The 27,640-nt window shown below is 46.0% G+C and overlaps 1 protein-coding gene across 5 annotated transcripts in view; it reads right to left on the bottom strand.

The window, feature by feature from the left end:
* NT5E (5'-nucleotidase ecto) overlaps positions 1-27,640 on the bottom strand; it is a 54,775-nt gene that overhangs the window by 16,680 nt on the left and 10,455 nt on the right. For 3 of the 5 annotated variants that reach the window (XM_030555867.1, XM_030555868.1, XM_030555865.1), the window contains exons 4-7: positions 19,436-19,633; positions 11,973-12,127; positions 9,439-9,547; positions 5,364-5,506 (exon numbers count right to left, since the gene is read on the bottom strand). In XM_030555867.1, coding sequence (XP_030411727.1) covers positions 5,364-5,506; positions 9,439-9,547; positions 11,973-12,127; positions 19,436-19,633 — 605 coding nt within the window. Of the gene's footprint in view, positions 1-5,356; positions 5,507-9,438; positions 9,548-11,972; positions 12,128-19,435; positions 19,634-27,640 lie in introns of all 5 variants that reach the window. The other 2 variants (XM_030555864.1, XM_030555866.1) reach the window with 1 other exon arrangement.

The raw sequence follows: 27,640 nt of genomic DNA, 5'->3' as shown, positions 1-27,640 counted from the left end.
CCTGGTTGACGTGAAAGGCTGAGACCACCTTGGGGAGAAAGGCCGGGTGCGGTCTCAGCTGCACCTTATCTTTATGGAAGACCGTATACGGGGGATCTACCGTGAGAGCCCGGAGTTCCGACACCCGTTTAGCTGAGGTAATGGCTACTAGAAAGGCAGTCTTCCAAGAAAGATAGAGCAGGGAGCAAGTCGCGTACGGCTCAAAGGGGGACCCCATGAGCCGAGTCAGAACCAGGTTGAGATCCCAGGTAGGGGCAGGGGGTCGGACATTGGGGTATAGACGTTCCATCCCCTTCAGGAATCTAGTCACCATCGGGTGAGAGAAAACGGAGCGGCCATCCCCACCCGGATGAAAGGTGGAGATAGCCGCCAGGTGAATCCGAAGGGACGATATTGCCAGGCCCTGTTGCTTGAGGGACCAAATATAGTCCAAAATATCTGCGACCGAAACGTCCATATGGAGGAAACCCCTCTCCGTGCACCAACAGGAGAAACGCTTCCACTTGGCCGAGTACGTCGCTCTGGTGGAAGGCTTCCTGCTGCCCAAGAGTACCTCACGTACCGGGGTAGAGCAGCATAATTCGGATCTGGTCAGCCATGCAGGAGCCACGCTGCTAGGTGCAGCGACTGGAGGTCCGGGTGACAGACAGTACTGTGGTCCTGGGTGATCAGGTCCGGGTGAAGGGGCAGGGGGACTGGGTTGGCTATGGCCAGGTCCAGCAACATGGGGTACCAATGTTGCCTGGGCCACGCTGGAGCTACCATAATCACGCGGGCCCTGTCCCTGCGCACCTTCAGAAGGACCTTGTGGACCAGTGGGAACAAAGGGAACGCGTAGAACAAGTGGGTTGTCCACGGAATAAGGAAGGCGTCTGCTATAGACCCGGGTTCCCGGCCCTGAAAGGAGCAGAACGCCTGGCATTTCCTGTTCCCCCTGGATGCAAAGAGGTCCACGCGGGGACAACCCCACCTCTGGAAGAGCGAGAGGGTGACGTCCGGGCGAAGGGACCACCCGTGCATGAGGAAGGATCTGCTCAGGCGATCCGCCAGCGTGTTCCATACTCCGGGGAGGAAGGAAGCCGTGAGGTGAATGGAGTGGGCTATACAAAAGTCCCAGAGTTGCATCGCCTCGTGACATAGGATCTGGTGCCACCCTGCTTGTTGATATAGTACATGGTCGTTGTGTTGTCGGTGAACACCACGACACAACGACCTAGGAGCTGATGAGAGAATGTTTGACAAGCAAGGTGGACCGCTCTTAACTCCCGCATGTTGATGTGTAAATCCACCTCCTGCGGGGACCACAGGCCTTGTGTCCTCAGGGTTCCCAGGTGGGCCCCCCAGCCGAGATCTGAGGCATCCGTTGTTAGGGACACCGAGAGTTGGGGCGGATGAAACGGGAGACCCGCACACACGACGGACTGGTCTAGCCACCACCGAAGGGAATCCAACACCCCCTGGGGGATGGTGACAACAGTGTCCAGCGAATGTCTGGTCGGCCGGTACTGCGCGATGAGCCAAGATTGGAGGGGCCTCACGCGGAGCCGCGCATAACCTGTCACGAATGTGCAGGCCGCCATGTGGCCTAAGAGGGTTAGGCATGTCCTTATAGAGGTCAGGGAGGCCGCCTGCAAGCGTTGAATAATGGCCGACAGTGACTGGAACCTGGCCAACGGCAGAAGGGCCCTGGCCAAGGTGGAGTCCAGAACGGCCCCGATGAACTCTATCCTCTGCGTGGGGAGCAGAGTGGACTTGTCCATGTTGATAATGAGGCCCAAGGTAGTAAAGAGGCCGCTGATCCTGCGGACATGGTTGTGGACCTGCAGCTCCGATGTGCCTCGGATCAGCCAGTCATCGAGGTAAGGGAACACGTGAATGCGACTGCGCCGAAGATATGCGACGACGACAGCCATGCATTTGGTGAATACCCTCGGGGCCGTAGAGAGGCCAAACGGGAGGACCGCGAATTGGTAGTGATGGCGGTCGACCACGAACCGAAGGAAACGCCTGTGATGTGGTAATATGGCGATATGAAAGTAAGCGTCCTGCATGTCGAGGGCGGCGTACCAGTCTCCAGGATCCAGGGATGGGATAATGGTCCCCAGGGATACCATGCGGAACTTCAACTTCACCAGATGTTTGTTGAGTTCCTGCAGGTCGAGGATAGGTCTGAGGCCTCCCTTGGCCTTGGGGATGAGAAAGTAGCGGGAATAAAACCCCTTGCCCTTCTCGTTCTCCGGAACCGCCTCTATGGCCCCTTTGTCGAGAAGCGTCTGCACCTCCTGGCAGAGGACTTGCTCGTGAGAGGGGTCCCTGAAGAGGGACGAGGGTGGGGGGCGGGAGAGAGGGAAAGACGTAAACTGCAGACGGTATCCCGTCTGCACAATGCGTAAGACCCATCGGTCGGATGTTATTTGGGTCCACGCCTGGAGGAAAAACGAAAGGCGGTTGGAAAACGGGGGGAAGGATCCGTGGGGGAAACTGGTACTGCGCCCTCGGGTGCACCTTCAAAACGAAGGTTTGGGTCCAGGCGGGGCTTTGGAGGAGCTCTGATTCTGTCCCCCTTGGTTCCCCGACTGTCTGCGCCTGCCATTTCTGCCGCGGCGCCTATTGAGGTCCTGGCGCTGGCGGAGCTGGGGGAACGGCCGGCGCTGGTGCTGTTGCTGCGGCCGGAAGGGTCTGTGTTGTGTCCCGGGCGTAGCATCCCAAGGGAGCGCATGATGACCCGATTGTCCTTTAGACTTTTTAGTCTGGGGTCTGTCTTCTCCGAGAACAGGCCCTGGCCTTCGAACGGGAGGTCCTGGATGGTATATTGGAGCTCCGGTGGAAGGCCAGAAACCTGAAGCCAGGAGATGCGGCGCATTGTAACCCCTGAGGCGAGGGTACGAGCGGCCGAGTCTGCTGCGTCCAAGGAGGCCTGCAACGAGGTTCTTGCGACCTTCTTGCCCTCGTCAAGAATTGCCGCAAATTCTTGACGTGCCTCCTGTGGCAACAGCTCCTTAAACTTATCCGCTGCCACCCAAGAGTTAAAGGCGTAGCGGCTAAGGAGGGCTTGCTGGTTGGAAACCCTGAGCTGAAGGGCCCCCGCTGAATAGACCTTGCAGCCGAGGAGGTCCATACGCCTGGCCTCTTTGGATTTGGGAGCTGGGGCTTCTTGTCCATGATGCTCCCTCTCGTTCACTGACTGCACTACGAGGGAGCAGGGTGTCGGGTGAACATGGAGGTACTCATAGCCCTTGGAGGGGGCCATGTACTTCCGCTCCACGCCTCACGCCGCAGGGGGGATGGAGGCCGGCGATTGCCAGATTGTATTGGCGTTGGCCTGGATAGTCCGAATCAAGGGCAGGGCGACCCTGGTGGGAGCATCTAAGGAGAGGATGCTCACCACGGGATCTTCGATCTCGGAGACCTCCTCTGCTTGTAGGTTTAAGTTCTGCGCTACGCGCCTGAGGAGGTCCTGGTGTGCCCTGAGGTCGAGTGGGGGAGGGCTGGTGGAAGAAGTGCCTGCCACAGCCTCATCGGGAGAAGACGATGAGGAGACCCTTGGCAAGAGAGTGTCCATAGGGGGGTCTGTCTGAGCCTGCGCCTCTGACTCCGGAGGGAGCTCAGGGTCCTGCTGTTTGGACCTGTCCTCCGCGTCCGGAGAGGGAGGGGGGCGAGACAACGATGCCTCCGGCGCCCTGTGCTCCGTCGTCGCAGGCCTAGGAGGAAGCTGCTGGGGGCCCTGGGCTTGGTGGTATGCTCAGGGCATCCAAAATCCCCACTGCTGCGGTCCCTGGTCCTGTTGAGGAGGGTCTTGAAAAAGGGCCGCGTGCCTGTCTGTGTCCAGTGCATAAACACTGTCCGCCTGTGACGATACAGACAGCTGCCTGGAGGGCCATGGAGGAGCCGAACGCGGCTGGTAGCCATCCCTTCATCCTGACGCCGAAGATGTTCTCGGTGCCGGGGACCGGTACCAGGAGTCATACCGGTGCCGGGATCGGGACTGGGGCCTGTCTTGGACTCGGTGCCGGGAGCGGGACCGGTACCTGCCGCCGACTCGGTGCCGGGATCAGGACCGGGACCTGCCACTGACACGGTGCCGGGAGGTCGACCGGGACCGGGACCTGCCACCAGCTCGGTGCCGGGAGGTCGACCGGGGAGTTGATCTAAGGCAGGAATGGCTCCTAGAGTCCCGGTGCCGGTATCGGTGACTGGAACCAGACCGGGACTGTTTGGAGGATGACCGGTGCCGCGAGTGCGACCGGAACCGCCGAGGGGAGCAGTGCCGGGACTGCGAGCGGCGCCGGGATCGGGAGCGTCCACGGTGACGGGACCTGGACAGCGAACGTGAGTCCCGAGACGGCGCTCTCATTGTCGGCTTGCCTCTGGACACAACCCGCACCGGAGGTACCGGGAGTGGAGGCTGAGCTGGCTCTGTCAGAGCGATTAGGTCCCGTGCCGAGGCAAAAGTCTCAGGCGTCGATGGGACCAGTAGCTCAACCCCAGATCTTATGGGGGAGCTAGGAGGGACCGGACTCGACGGACCCTCCGGGCCCGGAGTCGATGGGATCCCTGTCGGTGGTGCCGCGGCCGAGATAGGTGCCGGGCACTCCACTCGAGTGTGCCTGGATGGAGTTGCAGACTTCGAGGGCCTTGCTTCGGGACCCGGTGCCGGGGAAGGACGGTGCCGGGGAGTCTTTCCGGTGCCGGCGCGGTCCGGTGCCGGTGGAGAGGCGACGGTCTGTGAAGCTGCCGGGTTGAGTGCCGCTTCCATAAAGAGAGTCCTCAATCTCTGGTCTCTCTCCTTCTTTGTTCTAGGCTTAAAAGCCTTACAAATGCGGCACTTGTCCGAGATGTGCGATTCCTCCAGGCACTTTAGGCACGCATCGTGGGGATCGTTGGTCGGCATCGGCTTCTTACAGGCAGTGCATTGTTTGAAGCACAGCGAACCAGGCATGGGCCCGGTGCCGGGTGCTGGGAAGGGCTATGGCCCAAACCGGCTAACAAATATTTACAACTATTTACAAAATACTACTCAACTAACTATACTTAACAACTATTTACTACTAACTACAACTATGAACTGTACAACGAAGGAGAGCTAGGGACGTGGAAGGCAGCCAAGCTGTGTTCCACAGTTCCAATGACCGACACGGCGGTAAGAAGGAACTGAGGAGCGGGTGGGCCGGCAGGGGTATATATCAAGCACCATGGCAGCGCCACTCTAGGGGGCGACCTGCCGGACCACTGGAGTTGCTAGGGTAAAAAGTTTCCGACGAACATGCACGCGCGGCGCGCACACCTAACTGGAATGGATATGAGCAATCACTCGAAGAAGAAGAATAATTACAAAGAAAAAAAAAGAGTAACTAACCCCCGACCTGCAGCAGCTCGCCAGTTCCTTGTCCATGTCTGTGCACACTGTGCTCAAATGCTTCTTTGAGAGTGGAGCCTTTTAACTCAACCAGATCAAAAGTACTTCCGAATGGCAGCACAGCTAGCAGGTCCTCCATCGTAATAGTACCTTGGATAGAACAACATTTATTATGAAGAACATTTGTTTTACATGAAAGCACCTTACATATCTTGTTTCAGATCACTTAATAGTGTGTTACATAACCTATAAAGCCGTGTATCATTTGAAGCAATGTAATTTAATAATACAGGAATAGAGGTTCCATCTTCTGATCTCAGTTTTCCAAACTGGCCAGCTAGACATATCTAAGGATTTTCTACCTCTGCTTATGTTGTGATATGCATAACTCACCAATACTGCAGCTTCACTAGTGGAAACGGGAGCAAGGTGACAACTTTTATTGTGATGCTTCTGCTACACCTTAATAATGAACACAATGGATATTGTCAAAGGCTACTAGATGTCAGTTTGCAAAAATGTGTCAAGAGTCCATGTCTGGGACCGAATCAGAGAACCATAGGACCAGCTTTACATGTGTACCTACTTAATGTAGGAGCTCTGTCCCATGCTATGTATGACTATCTTTCAAAAGTTCTGAAGGAGAAGGACCTGGACACTGTTGAGGACTTCCAGAACTTCCCAAAGATATGCCTGAAATATCACAAGCTTTTCTGGGATCAGGCTAAAGCTCTTAAGCATTGTCATACAATCCTGAGGCACACAGGAAAGAATTCTGGGACAGTGCCAATGTCCCAAGCAATCACCTTACTGCCATCTCCACAAAAGTACTTCCAGGCTTCAACCTACCCTGGAAACAGCGCAAAATGACTCTGGACACCAGTCAGTCGCAAATGATGGACCACACTGTAAATGAGTACTTGCTTCAATTGTTTGCCAGCAACATCTCAGAATTTACAAGCAGCCACTTTCCAAGCTACCTGCTGCCTCGCTGCTCTGAATTTGGTTATTTGAATGTTGCTAATCACCTCTCTTGCCATATGAAAAAAGATAAGTGGAAAATAGCTACCAGTCAATCCTGGGACAAGAAAAACAGAAGTTCTTACAAAATTTAGCCAGCTTATCCAGTTGCTTGCAATTGCTATAACAGTCCTATAAAATGAGTTATTCAAAATTAAAACAAATTGTTCTTAGATTTTGTAATATTAGATTGACGTTATGGCACCATAAGAGGATACAGAATTCACTTACCTATGTGGCAGAACATAACAGGTTTCTAAGGTTTGGTCTACACTACGCGTTTAAACTGATTTTAGCAGCGTTAAACCAATTTAACGCTGTACCCGTCCACACAACGAGGCCCTTTATATCGATATAAAGGGCTCTTTAAATCAGTTTCTGTACTCCTCCCCGACGAGAGGAGTAGCGCTAAAATCGGTATTACCATATCAGAATAGGGTTAGTGTGGCCGCAAATCGATGATATTGGCCTCCGGGCGGTATCCCACAGTGCACCACTGTGACCACTCTGGACAGCAATCTCAACTCAGATGCAGTGGCCAGGTAAACAGGAAAAGCCCTGCGAAATTTTGATTTTCATTTCCTGTTTGCCCAGCATGGAGCTCTGATCAGCATGGGTGGCAATGCAGTCCCAAATCCAACAAGAGCTCCAGCATGGACCGTACGGGAGATACTGGATCTGATCGCTGTATGGGGAAACAAATCTGTTCTATCAAAGCTCCGTTACAGAAGACGAAATGCCAAAGCGTTTGAAAAAAAAATCTCCAGGCTACACAGTGCTGCGTGACAAGCATAACGGGAACCCAGACTCAAATGGACGCTCATGGAGGGAGGGAGGGGGTACTGAGGACTTCAGCTATCCCACAGTCCCCAGCAGTCTCCGAAAAGTATTTGCATTCTTGGCTGATTCCCAGTGCCTGTAGGTTCAAACACATTGTCTGGCGTGGTTCAAGGAATAGCTCATCAATTTACTCCCCACCCCCACGTGAAAGAAAGGGGAAAGAAATCATTTCTTGACTTCTTTCAACGTCATCCTATGTCTACTGAATGCTGCTGGTAGACGCGATACTGCAGCAGTGAAGAGCAGTATCCACTCCTCTCCCCTGCCTGGTGGCAGACGGTGCAGTAGGACTGGTAACCGTCCTTGTTATCAACCTGTGAGTGCTCCTGGCTGGCTTCAGGTGAGGCTGGCCGGGGGCACCTGGGTGAAAATAGGAATGATTCTCGGTCATTCCCAGTAGATGGTACAGAACGGCTGGTAACTGTCCTCATCATAGCAACTGGGGGCTGATGGCCCTTTCCTGTGTAAAGAAAAGATTCTGTCCTGCCTGGCCTATCATAGCAGCGATATGCTGGGCTCCTCTCCCCCGCACCACTTAATGTCCTGCCTGGACTGTCATAGCACCGGAAGGCTGCCTCCCCCTCATTTTATATCACTAACAAGTCATTGTTTCTTATTCCTGCATTCTTTATGACTTCATGACACAAATGGGGGAGGACACTGCCACGGTAGACCAGGAAGGTTGGGGGAGGAGCGAAGCAATGGGTGGAGTTGTTGCAGAGGCACCCTCCGTGAATGGCATGTAGCTCATCATTTCTGTGGGATCCGACGTGGAGCAGCTGTGCTCTCTGATACACTGCTTCTCTAGTACACTTGCCCCATATTCTAGGCAAGACTGACTCTATTTTTAGAAACCATAAAGGAGGGATTGACTCGGGGAGTCATTCCCAGTTTTGCCTTTGCGCCCCTGGCCGATCTCAGCCAGGGGCACCCATGATAGCAGCAGACAGCACAGAAGGACAGATAACCGTTATCTCATTGCCAGTTTACACCAGCAGCAGACGGTACAGAACGACTGGTAACCGTCTCTGCTATCATGCAAAAGCAAATGAATGCTGCTGTGTAGTGCTGGAGTATCGCCTCTGTCCGCGGCTTCCAGTACACATACGGTGACTGTAAAAGAAAAAAAAAGCTGACCGGACTCCATGGTTGCCGTGCTATGGCGTCTGCCAGGGCAATCCAGAGAAAAAGGGCGCGAAATGATTGTCTGCCGTTGCTTTCCCGGAGGAAGGAGTGACTGACGACATTTACCCAGAACCAGCCGCGACAATGATTTTTGCCCCATCAGCCACTGGGCCCTCAACCCAGAATTCTAAGGGGCAGGGGAGACTGCGGGAACTATGGAATAGCTACGGAATAGCTACCCACAGTGCAACGCTCCGGAAATCGACGCTAGCCTCGGACCATGGACGCACACCGCAGAATTAATGTGCTTAGTGTGGCCGTGTGCACTCGACTTTATACAAACCCGTTTTATAAAACCCGTTTACGTAAAATCGGAAAAATCCCGTAGTGTAGATGTACCCTAACAGACATAGCCACTCTACATAAAAGTTTAGACCAGGAAGTGAAGAATACCATCTCCACTTCTTCTGAGCATAATGACAAGCCATAGTGGTAAAAACATCAGTGACCAAACCCTGCTAGTTCTGTCAACAGTGCCAGCATGGTTGCAGCTGCATTAGTACTGGACTAACAGTGGGAGAAGTTGAGAATAGCCTCAGTGCAGATGCAACCTAGGTATCTAGGCCAGGCTTACAAGAGGTAGTACGGCTGTATGCCAGTTCAGATTTTTATATGATCCAATTTTATCTGTTAGTGGAACTCTATTTTGATAATGCCTAGAATACTAAAATGGGTAAGCTCTATTGAGAGAATATTCTTCATTATTCTTAAAATTCCAGTATTCTATTGGTGCTTGCTCAATTAATTTGTTACTTCTGAGACTATACTGTGCACCCTCAAGGACTGAAATATAGATATTAGTTGTTTCTGATTGTGTTTCAGAATCAGTTATGTATACAATGTGCTTAACTTTTATGCATGCTAGTGGTTCCAGAGAAACTACTGACATGAACTACAAATTATAAGAATTGGCACTATTAGGCCATAGTCCTGAATCCAGAAAAACTCTTCTTTTGTAGTTGGTATAGTGCATGATAGCAAAATATGTAAAAGTACAGGCAACAGTATAAAAAGCAGCATTAAACAAGCTAACATACCATTATTGTTGTGTTCATCAATGGGTGACCGTATCCCACCGCCATTTATGATGCACATTGAAACATGATTCCATGTATTTTCATCTCGATATTTGAGATTATTGTAAATCTGTAACATTAGCATAAAATATTTTAACCACTTTTTAATCTTTGCTTAATCTATATGCAGGAATTTTACAAGTTACAAAATCGGAGTTTCTGGGAGCTTTTTCCAGGTTAGTAGGCCTGTATTTCTCCCTAGGAGTTAGGGAGAAAACCAATCAATCAATTGTGCCATTTACAACTATCTTTAAAGAACTTTTAAAAATTCTGCAGCCACAGTTTTATTATTTATTATTTTTAGAAACAAATCAAGTTTAAAAATAAGCCTCTCTCTATCTTTTCTTCCTGCAATCTCTGGAATTTTTTGAAAACAAGGGCGTGACATTATAGGAGGTAGAAAGCTAAACCGCACCCTCTAAAGCCAAAGCTAAATGAGGGAAGGGATGATTTGTAGACAGCATCATAAAGGAAAAGTAAAGGGTGATGTGTTATTTCAGAAAACGTTGAAATACAGAGCAATAATTTAAACATATCTCAAAAATTAGGAAATGTGAGAGATCTTAAACATAGCTGTTCATAAAAATCTTGAAGGGGAAGAATCAGAAAATTTAAACACATAAACCAGTCTAACGATGTGCCTTCAAGATTAAGGGACCTGACAGAGCAACTTACTGTATCACTAGCATTTAATATCTGAAACCATCTTAAAAATCCTGGGAAGGTAGAAAACTAGAAGATTGGAGGAAAGCAAATGGAGTGCAGATTTTTCCAAAGAGTAAAGAGCAATCTATATACCTGTTGCTCAGAGGACCAAATTAGACCCTGACTTAAGTCAGACTGGTTGCACGAGATCCTCCTGCATTTATCTCTAGTAAAGTAAATGGAAAACACACAGCAAGAGAATCAAAAGACTGCCATAGAATAATGGGGCAATAATCAGCCAGGTTTAAGAATAAACACTACTTGTCGTAGTATAATTCCCAAATCTGGACCTTAGCGTCCAAAATATGGGTACTAGCATGAATTCCCCTAATCTTAATCACCAGCTTAGATCTGATATGCTGCCACCAATCAGGAATTTTCCAGGGCCTGATACTCTCTGGTCCCCCCAAAACCTTCCCTGGGGACCCCAAGACCTAGATTCCCTGAGTCTCACAACAAAGGGGAATAAACCATTCCCTTCCCCCTCTCTTCTTCCTCCCAGCTCCTTCCCGCCCTGGGAACACTAGGAGATCGCCTGATTCAACTTCTTGAATCACCACACGGAGAGGACTGTTACCTTCCCCCTCACCCAGAGGCAATACAAGCTGCGTGAATATAACACAAAGAGAAAATTTATCCTTCCCTTCTCCCCACCAATTCCCTTGAATCTTAACTAGGAGAAAAAAATCAAACAGGACTTAAAAGCAAAACTTTTAATAAAAAAAGAAAGAAAAAAGTAAAAGGTTTATCTCTGTACTTTAGATGGTGAAAAGTTACAGGGTCTTTTAACTATAAAAAATAGAAAGAAACTTTCTCCAGCAGAAATACAATTTAAGCTATTTCCAGCAAGTACACATATGTAAATGAAAAAAAAAACAAATTAAAAGACTATGACCGCCTTTTCTTACTCACAATTCTGAATAGATAAGAGACTGTAGCAGGGAGATTGGCAGAAACCTGGTTGCACCTCTAGCCCCATCCTGGACCCAGAGAGAACAAAGCCAAACCCAAAACCCACAAACAAAGGCTCCCTCCACGAGATTTGAAAGTATCTTGTCTCCTGATTGGTCCTCTGGTCAGGGGTTTGCAGGTCACTGTTTGTTAACCCTTTATAGGTGAAAGAGACATTAACCCTTAGCTATCTGTTTATGACACTATTAGACTAATCTAGTATCTGTGTCAGGTAAATTACAAAAATAGTGGCTGAAGGGAAGAGATAGCAGCAATCACTGTCCTGGGATTTTAGTGGAGCATTTGACAGTTTTGAAAAAAAAAATCTTACTCTAATTCAAATCTCCGTGGACATGAACAACAGCCATGTGAATTAAAAATTAATTGGTAGCCTTAGTTCTTCAGCAAATTTTCAGCATAAAAACTTGTTTTTGAATAAGAAATTGGCTTTCTGTGAATATTGGGCACCATCCATTATACTAATAAAGCAAATTTCATTAAAAATTCAAATGACTATTCCCAGAGGGTTTGTAGTATCCACACAACTCTGTGCAACAAGTGACAGGGATAAATGAACAAATTTCTGATCCGTTCTCTTTTTTGTTCTATTGAGAACAGCCCTGGCCCCACAAAAGGAGTTTCATCCCAAAACTTGCATAGCAGTGAGTTCCTGAGAGCTATTAAATTGACTCTAGGGATCTCACTATTACCAGTCTTTAACATGAAAGCAACACAAAACCCCAAGAATCATAGAACTCTCTAGAGAGTCCAGTAAAGTTGAATTGTCACAAAGCCTTCAAATATTAATTCAGATTAAATTATAGTCTGTGGTTTCTTACCATGGCATCACAAATCAAATTTCCCAAGTTGCATTCTTGGAAACGGCATGCCTGACTTGTACCATTTAGGTAAACTATAGTTTTTCCTATCACTTGGGAAGAAAAATTATTTAGCTGTATCCTCCACTTGTCAACTTCTTCTTTCAAGACTTTATCTAAAATAGAAGCATAGAATGAGGTTAAAATGGTTACAAACCTTTTGTAACTGTTATTCTTCGAAATGCGTTGCTCATGACCATTCCATGCTAGGTGTGTGCACAGTTGCTGGAGATTTTTCCCCTCTGTGGAATCTGTTGGGCTGGCATTAGTGCCCTCTGGAGTCATGTGTGTATGCATTGCTAAAAGGGGCATCCCCGACCCCATGCCTTTCAGTTCTTTCTTGCCGGCTCACTCCAACAGAAGGACAGGTCATGGAATGGAAATGAGAAACATCTTGAAGAACAACAGTTACAAAAGGTTAGTAACCATTTTTTCTTCAAGTGCTTGTTCATGTCCATTACATGGTAGTTGACTCACAAGCAGTATCCCCGGAGGTGGGCTTGGAGTTCATAGACATGCTGACTGCAACACTGTTCTCCTGAAACCGGCACATTGCAGGCTTGCTGGGTGATGGCGCAGTAAGAAGTGAAGGTCTGAACATACAACCAGGTCGCATCTCTGCAAATGTCTTGGATCGATATCTGTGCAAGGAATGCTGCCAACGAAGTCTGGGCTCTTGAGGAATGAGCAATGACTATGACTGGAGGTGGAACTTTTGCCTGCTCGTAGCAAGTTCAGATACAGTTGGTTATCCAGGATGAGATTCTTTGGAATGACACGGGTACCTCTCTCATTCCTTCCACGATTGCTACAAAGAGTTGGGTGGACTTGAAGAAGGACTTAGTTTTCTCAATGTAAAAGGTGAGGGTCCACCTAATATCCAACGTATGATGGCAGATGGGGGCACAGCTGGACCTTGTCCTTGGAGAACACTGTTTAAGGGGGTTCTGATGGCACAGTTTTGATCTCAGAGACCTTTCTGGCAGAGGTAATTGCCACCAAGAAGATGACCTATTACGAGGAGAGAAGTAGTAGAGAGCATGATGCCAACGATTCAAAAGGTGGCCCTGTAAGCCTCGACAGGACCAGGTTTAGGTCCACAGGGGGAAGACACTCATGAACTTGAGGGTAGAGTGTTTCCAGCCCCATGAGAAATCAAGCCATCATCTTGCGGGAGATCTGCCATTCATCACAGAGGGTGGAAAGTAGAGATGGCTGCCAGGTGAACCTTAATATATGGGAGAGACAGACCCTGATGCTTTAGGTGTAGCAGATAGTCTACAGTTGACTGCAGAGAAGATCAGAATGGAGAGAGGTTCAGCTCAGAGGCCCAACAAATGAAATTTTTCCACTTGGCCAGGTAGGTAGTCCTAGGGGAGGGTTTCCTACTCCTATCAAGACCTGACAAGCCCTAAGCGAGCAGGCCTTCTCTTCAGGGTTCAGCCACGAAGCAACCATGCAGTCAGGTGCAGGGAGGCGAGGTTCAGGTGAAGTAACTGGCCATGGTCTTGTGAAATCAAGTCCAGGCGGAGTGTGAGTGTGAGTAGACCTGCTACAAAGAGGTCCAAAAGCGTGGCAAACCAATGCTGGTGTGGCCATGCCAGTGCTATGAGAATGACCTTTGCCTTTTCCTGTTTGATTTTCAGGAGGACCGTGTGAACCTATGGAATCAGTGGGAAGGCACACAGTAGGTGGTCTGCCCCTGAGTGCTGGAAAGCATCGGAAAGATAGCCCATGCAGTGAGCAGAACTGATGGCATTTCCTGTTCTGCCTTGTGGAGAACAGGTCCTTCAGGGGAGGCCCCCACCTCTGGAAGATGACACTGACAACCTCCAGGTGAAGAGACCCTTTTCTTCTCACCATGAGTGATCTGCTGAGGTGGCCTGCCAGGGCATTTTGGGCTCCTGAGAGATGTGATGCCTCAAGATGAATAGCGTGTTTCATGCAAAAGTCCCATAGCTGGAGAGCCTCCTGGCACAGTGCTGAAGGCACAGCGCTCCTCCCTGCTTGTTGATGGACAACACTGCACCAATGTTTTCTATCAGAATCTGCACCACTCTGCCTGAGAACTGGGGAAGCCAAGCGTACCTAACTTTTATATGCAGGGCAAGGTTCTCCTGGGACCAGAGGCCTTGAGTCCTGAAACTGCACAGATGGGCTCCTCACTCCAGGCCTGATGTATCTCAGACTAGGGTAATGGATGATTGAGGAGCAGCAAAGGATATCCCTACCATTACTGATCCTGAGTCTCTCCACTAGGTCAACAAAGCGATGACTGGAGGTGGAATCGTGAGTATTGAGACTAGGTGATGTCTTCTCGGCAAGTAGACTGATTCCAGCCACATCTGGAGGGGTCTGAGGCATATCCTTGGGTACTGTACCACACAGGTACATGCCGCCATGCTTCGCAATAGTTTGAGGCAGACATGTGCTGTTGTTACTAGGTGGGTCATGACGGAGATCAGGTCAGATATAGCTCAGAATCTGGTAGGCCTTGGCCTGTGTCAAATCAAGCACTGCCATGACGAATTCTCTTCTCTGAACCAGGCCAGAGTTGACTTCCACTTGTTCATCACCAGACCCAGGGCCTGGAAGGTGGCATATACTGTACTGATGCTGTGTTGGACCTGAGCCTATGAGTGACTCTTGATCAGCCAGTTGTCAAGGTACCGGTAGACTTGCATGTCTCAACATCTGAGAAAGGCTGCCGCCACTGCCATACACTTCATGGGGCTGCCAACAGGCCAAAGGGAAGCACAGTGTATTGGTAGTGGCACTGACCCACTACAAACCTGAGAAATCTCCTGTGACCATAGAAAATTAGATTTGGAAATAATTGTCCTTTAAATCAAGGGCAGTGTACCAGTCTCCTGGATCCAGGGAGGGAATGATGGAGGCTGGGGAGACCATGCGGAGCCTCCGTTTCTGAAATATTTGTTGAGGCGAAACAGGTCCAGGATGGGCCATAGACCCCGTTGGCCTTCGGGATTAGGAAATATCAGGAGTAAAACCCCTTCCTTTTTCAAGTACTGAGGAACCTCCTCTATGGCCCCTACACATAGAAAGGCTTGCACCTCCTGGACAAGAATCTGCTCCTGAAAAGGGTCCCCGAAGAGGGATGGGGAGAGGAGTGGAAGAAAACTGGAGGGTGAAACTGATTGTTATAGTGCTGGGCACCCAATGGTCCGATACTGTATATGACCATGCTAGGCTGAAGAGTGAACAGCATCCAAAAATAAAATGGGGGATGGATCTGGTGTCAAGACTGGTATACCATCATCGGGCATGCCTTCAAAAAGCCTGCCTGGCCCTGCTGGGATAACTATGCAAGCCCGACAGAGGTAGAAGGTAGGGGTTGGCGTTGCTTATAACCCTTCCCTTTTCTTTTGCAGGGCTCCTGGAGGTGCCATGAACCTGGGAGGCTGCTGGGGCATAAAATGCTTCCTGGAGGCAGGAAGCATGTGAAGGCCCAAGGGGCAAAGGGTGGCCCTTGAGTCCTTGAGGCCACGAAGTTTGGAATCCATCTGTTCAGAGAACAGTGAGGTCCCCCTCAAAGGGGAGGTCCTGGTTGGACTGCTCCACTTCGTGAGGGAAGCCTGATGAATGAAGCTATGAACAGCACCTCATAGTGACCGCTGACGCCATAGTCCTGGCTGCTGAGTCAGCCACATCGTGAGCCTCCTCGAGGGAGATCCTGGCCACTGCCTTGCCGTTTTCTAGGATGCCTGTGAAATCCTGCCTCAACTCCTGCAGCAGGCAATTCTTAAATTTGGACAATGAGTCCCACCGGTTAAAATTGTACCTCTCCGATAGAGCCTACTGGTTGGAGATACGCAACTGGAAGCTGCCCATGAAATAAACCTTACGTCCCAACAGGTCTCTTGGCCTCTTTATGTCCGAGGATAGCACTTCACTTATGTGCCGCCAATGCTGCCAGGGACCCCAGGGAAGGGGGAGTTGAGTAAAAGTACTCAAACTCACTGGTTTGGACATGGTATTTCTTCTCTGCCCTTTTTGAGGTGGGGAGCAGAGAAGGAGTCTGCCATAGTGCCCTGATGGGTCACATCACCACCTTGATAATGGGCAGGGCCACTCTGGAAGGAGTTGCTGCAGCCAAGATGTCAATTAGGCTGTGTGCAGACTTCGTGAGCTCCTCGATTTCTAGTCCCAAGTTTGTGACGACCTTTTTCAGGAGCTCTTGGTGGGCCCTGAAGTCATCCGGCAGGAGCGGATAACTAGAGTCTGCAACTGGCCCACTCAGGGATGATGAGGAAGAGGCCTGTACTGAAGGAGGGGCTTCCTCCACCACATCCACTGGGGCCATTTCTTGGACATAGGCACCAGGGTGGGTACCAGAATCAGGGTATAGTGCCAAACAGGACAAAACGGTAGCTTGTGTCTCAGATACCACCAAGTATGAATGGTGGGAAGAGGGGCCCAGTACCAGGGGAACCCCCATGGATTCCAATACTGCCACCCCAGTGACTTGGTGCCATTCACTAAGTAGGGAGCTGGTACCGAAGTCCGGTGTGTAGCCTAGGTACCAATAGATCTTAGGTGGAGCAAAAGATTCCTCTTCGAACTCTGAAGAGGATTCTTCTCTTGGAGACCACAGTGAGGCAGTACTCGCTTCTGCTTCCAGGTGGTGCCAGGGAGCTGGCAACCATTGTATCGCAGTGATAGGTGCCACGGTGGAGCTCATTGCCTCTTGTGCCCTTCCCATCCCCAGTCACCTTGGCTGGCAGGGAGCCTGGAGTGGTCAGGGGGATTGGGAGGGACATTAGGTCCTTTGCTGCCTAGAAAGCCTCTGGGGTCAAAGGCGTCCACAGACGTGTTGTCCCACAACTGTTCCCAGGAGTTGGAGGCAGATCCCAGACCAGACTTGGTGCTCTAGGCAGCAGTCGCCAAAGCCATCAGTGGCTCTGGGGAGGACGAGTGGCCAGGCGTGGGTCTCACTATGCTGGTCACTCCCTGCTTGTCCCTCTTCAGCACTGGAGAGCACCCTCTCTCAGTGCACTGTTTCTGATACTTCTTCCTCAGCACTGAGGATGGAGAACAGTAGTGGGAAGAGCACAGTGCTGGCGGAGCGCTTCGCATGGAAGCTGAAGTGCTTAGCGCCAATTTGGAGAGGCTCGTCTGCAAGACTGGTCTGAGGGCTGCCTCCATGAATAAGGCCTTTAGACTAATATCCCATCCTTTTGTGTGCACAATTTGAAGCCCCTGTAGATCTGGCACTTCTCTTTAACATGAGATTCCCTGAGGCACTTTAGACAGCTAGAGTGTGGGCCACTCACTGGCATCGGCTTGCTGCAGGAGGCACACAGCTTGAAGCCTGGAGACTGGGGCATGTCCAGCCCCTGTGGCGGAAGTCTCTCGATGACAGGGACAACTATTAACACTACTACAGAAACTAAACTAAATACACTAAGTACAATAACTATATACAACAGAAAAGTCCAAACCACTGGGAAAGAAGCCTTGCGAGACCAAGAAGGATCATTCCAGGCAAGCATCTTGGATGGTACGAAGGAACTGAGAGAGTGAGGGGCTGGGGGCACCCCTTATACTGGTGCATGTGACTGCAGAGAGCACTACAGCCGACCCAACGGCCACCACTCAGGGAAAAATCTCTGGCAACTGTGCACTTGGTGTACACACACCTAGCATGGAACAGACATGAGCGACATCTCGAAGAACTCTACTTTCATACAAATGTTATGGAAAATTTGCTCCTTAGTGATTCTAGAATATATTAACTTTTTCTTCCATGAGACCTCCTTGAACAATATCAAAATTTACTTTGTAATTTCACTCATAATTGGATTTCATATAGAGGATCCTACTTGTTACAAGATTACAATATTCATTATAATTATAAAACCCAGAAATAGGGGAAAATACAATTAGGTGAGCGAATTGATCCCCTGCCACATCAGGATTTATTCCCTGCAGTACATTTGCAATTACTTTTGCTCAGTCTTGTTTTAAAATGCCAGTCAATAGGACTTCTACCATGCCCTTTGGGAGACTGATAGACTCATTGCACAGTCCAGCAGGGGCTTTTTTTTTAAATATTCAAACTAAATTTTCTCTTACTTATCATCTCAGTTACTCCTAGTTATAGTAGCAATACCTTACAAATTTGTTTAAAACACTTTTTGCATATTTTAAAACGGAACAGTCTTACCAATAATCATCCAAATAACCATATAGGATTACTCAACTAAGAATTAATTGTATATGCATAGCTATCCTATTAATAGGAAATTGATGGTTTATTTTCAGAAACCAAACATAACTTGGATACAGCCATCATATAATTTCTCTGATGATTTTGTATTGTGTATATCATCTGGCACGTTACAAGATTAATTTGCAAGCAACATACAAGCATTAAGAATACTGTACTTCACCATGTATATATCTAGTACTCTGAATTATAACAGTCATGGATATTATAGTAATTCTCCAATGTTCAAGACCTGGTTTAATTAAACTCATTAAACTTGTGAAAACCATGTGCCTGGCAAAGCTGAAACACCGTATCAGTTTTGAAGTGATCCATTCTTCTATTTATATGCTGGTAGTGCCTAAGAGCTCCAACCCATGATCAGGGCCCCAAGCTGGGAGGCAACAGACAAGCAACAGAATACACACCCAGAGAATCTCAATCTGTACATCAGACAGGAAGCATCCAGTAATGAAACAAACAAACAGGGTGGCTGGCTTACAAAACAAACCATGGAAGGATTTTCCTCCTTCACAGTTTTATAATGTTTGATGAAAAACATGTGTTTTTTATATATTACATTTGCACATGGATGTTCTTTGCCTGAATCTATTTAAAAGGTCATAAGCAACCCACATAAAACTGCTTGGTTGTTTTTACAATCAGAGTGAACTGAAATGCTTAAGAAAAGTGCTGGCTTGACAACCTCAGAGATCAAAGCCCTTTCTTTGTCCATAAACCAAGTACAGAGATACCAAGAGCCCAGAATTCCCCATCCTGCTCCAAACTCTGTTCTGAAGGAACCATCCTCATGGGATAAGATGTTAGTTTACTCTTCATGCTCATTTAAGCAATATTAAGTTTAAATGTCTATAAAGTAGCCTAAAAATGCTAGATGTCATGGAAATAGATCACCTGAATGTCATGAGGAAGCTGTTAATGATTTTACATAGACCCAAAAAACTCCCAAACACCTGAAATGTGATAAACTGGAAACTTGTTTGATTGCTGAGAGGAGTCAGTGAAGAAAGCAGGTTAGAGCCTTAAAATATAGCCACAACTTGATGCCACAGATGACCGAATTAAGAGGAATGCTAAATTCTCCTGTAGCATTGTACTTTACTGTTAAAAAAAGCAATAAAGCTAAAAATTTAGCTGGTTGATCTATAGAAATTCAAATCTCTGTTTCACATACCTTCAGGAATACTGCTATTTAGCAGAATAGGGTTTCCAGATGTTCTAATTACATTTCCTTGATCATCAAATGTTACATTTAAATAACCAAGATATTTTCCAAAAGCATAGGCTTGTACCACTGGCACCTGCCTCCCATCATCTGACTTCACCAGGAATGGATAGTTGCCAGCTGGCATTTCACTGGAAGGTGGGGGACCTGAAACAAAATAACCACACGAGTATTTTATCTTCAGAAAATTATCAGTAAAGACGTTCAAATAGGTTTTTTGTCCTTAAAAGAATATATGGAATATCTATTAAGTAATAATTTGGAAATAAAATAAAGTTCTTCAGGACTTGAATGCAAGGGTGTATTTTCTCCTTGCAGAAGTGAAAAGTTGAGTTGATTTTAACCTCTTACTTTGCTGTAAGATCTCTAACTCATAGCAATTAACTGAGAATTAAAACAAAAAAAATAGTGATTTTTCCATCATATATAAATTGTTGGATTTTTTGCCTTCTGCTTTATTGATAACTTGGCTTCTCAGGTGACATTTTTCTGGAACCACAAAGCCCAAAAAGCATAAATCTAAGGAAGTGACTATGTAACAAATTACTATGTTATCACATTATTCCTTGATGAGATGGACTTCGTACTTTCGTACCATAAGATAGTCATCCAAAAAAGAGAAGAGGCTTATAAAAGCTCCATGCACACTTCTCAGTTGAAGGCTTAGATTCTGTTTCATTAAAAATATGTTTACAGAAGATAATGTAAGAAACAGTACCACCACTTTATTTTTTTAAACTCCTTTTAAATTAAACTTTTATCTGAAGGTTCTACTGAAAATCACCCTACTGCAAAAAGCATTCTAGTCCGAGATTTCAATTGCCACGTAATTCGTGAATATGTGGGAAGAACTGCAATTGTATTTTGGTTCCCTAAGTCAGCTATCTTCTGCCAACTATAAATACTTTTGTGAATGTTGACACGGCAAACGGGGCTCCTGGAACATGTCCCAGATGTAATTGCAATGCTGCTAGAAGACTCAGCTGCTGGTTTGTAGCTAGTCTGCCAGTGTGCATTTCCAAAAATCAAAGCAGAAGCTTTGACTCTGCCAAAGTACATTTTTTTTTGTTTGAACAGATGAATGCATCTGCGTGCATTTGGTATAGACAGCTCTCAGAGGTCATTTTAGGGTATCTACTTCTTCCACGTTTACAGAAAAAGTGAGGTCTTTCCGAATTAGAACCCACCAAGATATTCTGGAAGCGCACAAGCATTTATTTCATATCCACATCAGGGGAATTTCTTGCCTTCACACGTGAACAAAAGCAATGAAGTAGCTGGTGAAAGTAGTTTTTGTGTTTAAAGTTATTCATGTTGTGCTTACAAGGGTTCCTCTGTCTTAATTCAGAACTGTAGGGTGTGATTCTTTCTAAACAACTAAAATAATAAAAAGGAGGCAGAGGCTGATGGAGAAAATAAATTGCAGGGGAAGAGAGAGGGAAATGGAACAGCAGTATGGTGAAACAAGCAGGGATGGAAGAGAAGGAAAGGGACAGTATGTTACTATCTTTCCATACACACAGTTAAGTCGGTCCCAAGTTACACAGTGATAGCTGGGCGTGTGGGCCATTTTTTTTACTGTAACCCATAAAACAGGTTTTTTTAACATGCCTGTTCTGGCTACATTAAATTTGGCAGAGACTTACAGCTAATTTTGATTGCTTTAAAACTAGTCACTGTCACTTTTATGCATATGCTATTTTTATTAATAATAAATGTGGGTTGTGCTTATTTTCAATAGATTATAAGGTGTGAGAGAGAGAGAGAGAATGTGTGTGTATATAATAAATAAATAAATAAATAAACCAAAACCACTGAGATGAGAGGAAATTGCCAAAAAAGACTCCCTAGAAGACCGGGACAGGGAAAGGAAATCAGAAGCCAAAGGAATAGGGAGAGCGAGGGAAAGGGGGCAAGAAGGAAGAGCGATGTCAAGTCACACTCTATGTGACAATTTTGTGGAAACTTTATAGGTTGCTGACAGGAGTTCAACATTCTCGGTGAAAAAATGCAAGCCAAAGGACAACCACTTCCTTAGCCCTGGTCTACACTACAGAGTTATGTCAATGTAAGACATCTTACATTGACTGTACTCAGTAAGTGTCTATGCTAAAATGCAGCTCTCATTAATGACAGATTTCAGAGTAGCAGCCATGTTAGTCTGTATCCGCAAAAAGAACAGGAGTACTTGTGGCACCTTAGAGACTAACAAAAATTTATTTATTTATTGGTGCCACAAGTACTCCTGTTCTTTTTGCTCTCATTAATGTAACTCACCCACTACACCAACTTAACTCGATCTCCACGAGTGGCGTACTGCTTAAGTCAATGTAGTTAGGTCGACGAAGTGTTAGTGTAGACATTACATTGCTTACGTTGACTGTTTCTGCCTCTGAGAAGCTTTCCCACAATGCCCCACACTGCTAGTTAAATCGGTACAAGCATTCCTAGTGAGGACCCACATCAGACACAAGAAGCACAGTGTGGACATGCAAATGCAGTTTAATTACTGTGGTGGCTGCAAGTCAACGTAACTTAGGTTGACTTAATTTTGTAGTGCGGACTTCCCCTTAGAAAAAGGTTTAGTAAATAAAGGTATGTTTACACTTACCTCCAGAGCGATTGATCCAGTGGGGTTGATTTATTGTGTCTAATGAAGGTGCAATAAATTGACAGCCGAGCACTCTCCCGTCAACTCCGGTACTCCACCGGAGTGAGAAGCATAGGCGGAGTCAAAGGGGGAGCATCAGCAGTCGACCTACTGCAGTGAAGACACCGCAGTAAGTAACCCTAAGTACATCGACTTCAGCTATGCTATTTTCGTAGCTGAAGCTGCATAACTTAGACTGACTTCGCTCACCCCACCCAGTGTAGACCAGGCCTAAGACAGCAGACACAATGTTCACGGGAAAGTCTAGTTAATAAAATTAGAGAAACACAGCAATATACAGGCCTGATTCCAGAGAGAGCTGGTCAGAGGACTCATAATATCCCGACTCACCAAGTGTTCACTTAGCGATGTCAGAGTAGGGTAGGTCTTTACCAAGGCCTGGTCTTGCACCTCCTACATGCATTTAACTCTCAATGAAATCAAGAGGAGCGGGGAGGAAATGTACTGACACGTGGACCACTGTAAGGATTAGGTCCAGATTCCATAGCTAATTAAAGTCAAAGGTCCCAGTGCTTCCTTTAAGTCCCCAACTCCTACTATCTTTCCTATGGAAATCCATGAAAAAACTACGGAGCATGCTCACTATCAGCATGAGCACAAATACGTTTACCCCTTCATTCAAACCATAGACAGATTCTGCTCTGCAGCTGAACTTATTTTTAAAGAACTGTAAAGAAATAGAGTAGCTTAAACAGGGTAAAGATTTATAGAGAAATGAAACAGACAGCTGGAAAAAGTAGCTACAAAAGCCATCATTCCACACCAGTCTGGTAAGTGGCAAGATCTAAAGAAATAATGGGGGAGGAAGGGGCAAGAAGAAGAAGAAAGGGAAGAGTAAAAGGAACATTTTTGCATTTTTATCTGTGAAATGCAAGACATTTAGCTTAGAAAGCTGCTTGTGATTTCACAGATAAAATCCATCTTTCTTCACTGTTTTCTGTGGAAATTGTCCCCTCTCAGGTGCTGTATTTGTGACTAAGCTTGGATATTAACCTTATACAATTAATGTATCTCCTTATTGCACAAATCTCACCTTGTAAAAAAAATCACCTTAATATAAAAACACCTATATCTGAATCGGCTTAGTGTTCCAGACATTTTCAAATGGTGTTTTGGGAAATAAGGGGAAACAGGAGAGGCAATAACATTACAATGGCCCATATCCCCTTGTATGGGGGTTTTGGAAGCAAAGTAACCATGTTGCACCTAGCAAGAAGGAGAGAGAAAGATACCACATGTCGTGTTAAGCTGCTGTTTGAACATAAGTGAGGCTCAGGGTGGAATTTGTTCCACATGTGTGGCTCAGGGAACCAACAACATGCTAGCTTTTCCCCCTTTGCATACAAAAATACATTACTGCATGTAATGCAAGCTCACTGCTCTTTGAGGGAATCTGTTCTGGTGGGATGGAATAGCTTCATACTGCCACACCCATATATTAGAGCTTTTCTGGTTTTAGATAGGTGCTATTTGCTGTTCTGAATTAATACATATTGAGAAACTGACTGAGTCTTCTCATGATGGGAAATCGCATAGCTGACTGCTATTCCCTAATGTCTGGTGATTGAAACTATTCAGCTTACAATTACCCCAAAAGAAGATTCAACAAAGGTAAGGAACGCTAAAAGAGAAGAAGGGAAGTGGAAGGGGACCAGCAGTAAGATCACGCAGTTACATTAGGAATACGCAAACCTTGATGGTTTTGAATTATTGGGAATTTTTCCCCACCTATAAATTATTAAAAGAGTAACAGCAACTATTTTAGACTCTCCCACAACCTAGCCAATATTGCAAGACAGAAGAGGACAAGCTAGAGGGATATGAAGAAAGAGTATAATGGTCTTGCAGATTAATTCAGGGGCAGTGGGGTTAGCCAGAGTGGGAAGATTATACAACAAGAGACAAGACCAGGTGAGCAAGAAGGGGCAGAGTGGTGAGAGGTTTTAACAGATGAGGTCAAGAAGCTTGACTTTGAGCTGAAAAACAGTAGCAGTGTAGGGACTCAAAGAGGAGTTCATAGACTTGCTATGACCTTGTCTTAATAATAAAAGGAAGTCATTATATATGTAACATATCTCCACTGCCAAAGCGCTTTGCAGACATTAATTAATCCTCAAAATACCCCTGCCTTATACTAAAAGGCTCCTGAGCGCCTCCAGTGCATCCTCACATCCTGTTGTCTTCAAACAGGAGTTAAAGGCAATTAGTACCCTATAGAATTAGGCCCGCCTCTAATATAGGGGTGTTTGGGAGGGGGGAAATCACTAGCTTTCCCTCACCTGTGTTTTTCCTGTATTTTTGAAATAATCAAAATTCAAAACATTCTGACCAGTTCTATAGTTGGCTGAAAGATTAGAAAAGAACTTCAAATATTTTGTCAATTTTATTCCTCTAGGATTTTTCATTGAAATTTCTTTTTTGTTTGAAATTAGAAAAAAAGTGTGACCAGTTTAGGGAGCGAAGTAGAAGTACTCAGAGTGGGCAACAGAGAGTCTGTGACTTGCCCAAAGTTACACACAGACAGAGATTTCAGAGATGGGAAAAGAACTCAGGAAGTTCTGGCTCCTAGCATTGTGCTCAGACAACAATGAAACAACAGAGAAGCTTCATACGGCACTCTGAAGTTACACGGTTCGCTAAGTGGTACTGACAACTGATCTATACTGCCTGAGTCTTTTCACACACACCAAGTATTACTGCAGTGTACAGCCAAACAAACATCTATGATCCTTATCTCTGCCATCTGGCTTGCTCCTAACCCATGTAATCTACTGATGAGGATCCTTTCTCCAGGATACATGCACAGATACATACAGCATCCTTCAAAATGCAAGGATAAGTATATTACCTACAGTTTTGCACTGTTTGTTTGATGGAGATCCATAATAATCTGTAATCTACTACATACTTTCCTATGTATAAAAATATCATTCCTTTAAAAAAGTCTGATATCACATAGATCTGCAAGACTAGAAATAGACATTTAGATTATTGCAAAGGGCGATTTCTCCATTTCCAATGGAACTATGCACTTGTTTCTAGCCCCGAAAGGTCCTATAATGTTATGATTTTAAAACTAACATTGTCATCTAAAAAGGTTATTTAAAATAAATTTTAGGTGGATTTTTTCTTTTAAACTGCTTCTGAGGCTTCATTTGGCCTCATGGTAACTTACACAGTCACCTATCTTAGCAAGCAGACAAATGAAGGGGAAAAACATCCTAGTAGCAATTAAAAAAAAAAGTCCCTAAAGCATATACAGAATGTGACAGTGAGAGATGAGGGATCTACTAGTACTCATTTGGGATGATCTTGCATAACTCATTTGTGGAGTCACCATTCACTAACTATGCCCATCCCAAACTCACACTGTTAAGTCTTTGTGGCATACCACACCACCAGGCATTTTCTCACACATTGTTTGCATGCATGTATAATTTCTATAGACTATTTGGAACTTTGTAAAGAACAGCTACAATTTGAGACAACGTTCAAGATGGAATTTTTTTAGGCATAGGAAGACAGTCTGTGCACTTTTAATTTTCTATCACAGTGTGAAACATTCATGCTAGCACGATGTTTGGCAGTAGCTGGGTAGGCAACAACATAAAAATTTCTACTTTCTTGTCACTTTGGGTGTATATTCAGGATCAGTCCCTACACAGATCCACGTCTCAAACCACTTCTAAATGTGTTCTGAAATGTTTAAGATTTTATTTGCTTCCTCTTAAAACTCAATATGAAAATATCAATGGGATTCTTTTTTAAAAATAAATGTTTGCCCTCATGGACTAAATAATACCATCACTAGGCCACCAAATATTACAAAGTACATATGTTTTACCTGCTTCTGAGGTATGACAGGAGCATGTTTTACCATGCTTTAAAAACCTATACATACAAAAACAGGTTCTCATAGACTCATAGACTCTAGGACTGGAAGGGACCTCGAGAGGTCATCGAGTCCAGTCCCCTGCCCTCATGGCAGGACCAAATACTGTCTAGACCATCCCTAATAGACATTTATCTAACCTACTCTTAAATATCTCCAGAGATGGAGATTCCACAACCTCCCTAGGCAATCTATTCCGGTGTTTAACTACCCTGACAGTTAGGAACTTTTTCCTAATGTCCAACCTAAATCTCCCTTGCTGCAGTTTAAGCCCATTGCTTCTTGTTCTAGCATTGGAGGCTAAGGTGAACAAGTTTTCTCCCTCCTCCTGATGACACCCTTTTAGATACCTGAAAACTGCTATCAGGTCCCCTCTCAGTCTTCTCTTTTCCAAACTAAACAAACCCAATTCCTTCAGCCTTCCTTCATAGGTCATGTTCTCAAGACCTTTAATCATTCTTGTTGCTCTTCTCTGGACCCTCTCCAATTTCTCCACATCTTTCTTGAAATGCGGTGCCCAGAACTGGACACAATACTCCAGCTGAGGCCTAACCAGCGCAGAAAAAAGCGGAAGAATGACTTCTCGTGTCTTGTTTACAACACACTTGTTAATGCATCCCAGAATCATGTTGACTCATATTAAGCTTGTGGTCTACTATGACCCCTAGATCTCTTTCTGCCATACTCCTTCCTAGACAGTCTCTTCCCATTCTGTATGTGTGAAACTGATTGTTCCTTCCTAAGTGGAGCACTTTGCATTTATCTTTATTGAACTTCATCCTATTTACCTCAGACCATTTCTCCAATTTGTCCAGATCATTTTGAATTTTGACCCTGTCCTCCAAAGCAGTTGTAATCCCTCCCAGTTTGGTATCGTCAGCAAACTAAATAAGCGTACTTTCTATGCCAACATCTAAATCGTTGATGAAGATATTGAACAGAACCGGTCCCAAAACAGAGCCCTGCGGAACCCCACTTGTTATACCTTTCCAGCAGGATTGGGAGCCATTAACAACTACTCTTTGAGTACGGTTATCCAGCCAGTTATGCACCCACCTTATAGTAGCCCCATCTAAATTGTACTTTCCTAGTTTATCTATAAGAATATCATGCGAGACTGTATCAAATGCCTTACTAAAGTCTAGGTATATCACATCCACAGCTTCTTCCTTATCCACAAGGCTCGTTATCCTATCAAAGAACGCTATCAGATTAGTTTGACACGATTTGTTCTTTACAAATCCATGCTGGCTATTCCCTATCACCTTACCACCTTCCAAGTGTTTGCAGATGATTTCTTTGATTACCTGCTCCATTATCTTCCCTGGCACAGAAGTTAAACTAACTGGTCTGTAGTTTCCTGGGTTGTTTTTATTTCCCTTTTTATAGATGGGCACTATATTTGCCCCCTTCCAGTCTTCTGGAATCTCCCCCGTCTCCCATGATTTCCCAAAGATAATAGCTAGACGCTCAGATACCTCTTCTATTAACTCCTTGAGTATTCTAGGATGCATTTCATCAGGCCCTGGTGACTTGCAGGCATCTAACTTTTCTAAGTGATTTTTTACTTGCTCTTTTCTTATTTTCTCTT

This window comes from Gopherus evgoodei, chromosome 3, assembly GCF_007399415.2.
Source record: "Gopherus evgoodei ecotype Sinaloan lineage chromosome 3, rGopEvg1_v1.p, whole genome shotgun sequence".
In the NCBI taxonomy this organism is placed as follows: Eukaryota; Metazoa; Chordata; order Testudines; family Testudinidae; genus Gopherus; species Gopherus evgoodei.
Note: the sequence above shows the minus strand (reverse complement) of the source record. Positions and strands in the feature narration are given on the sequence as shown.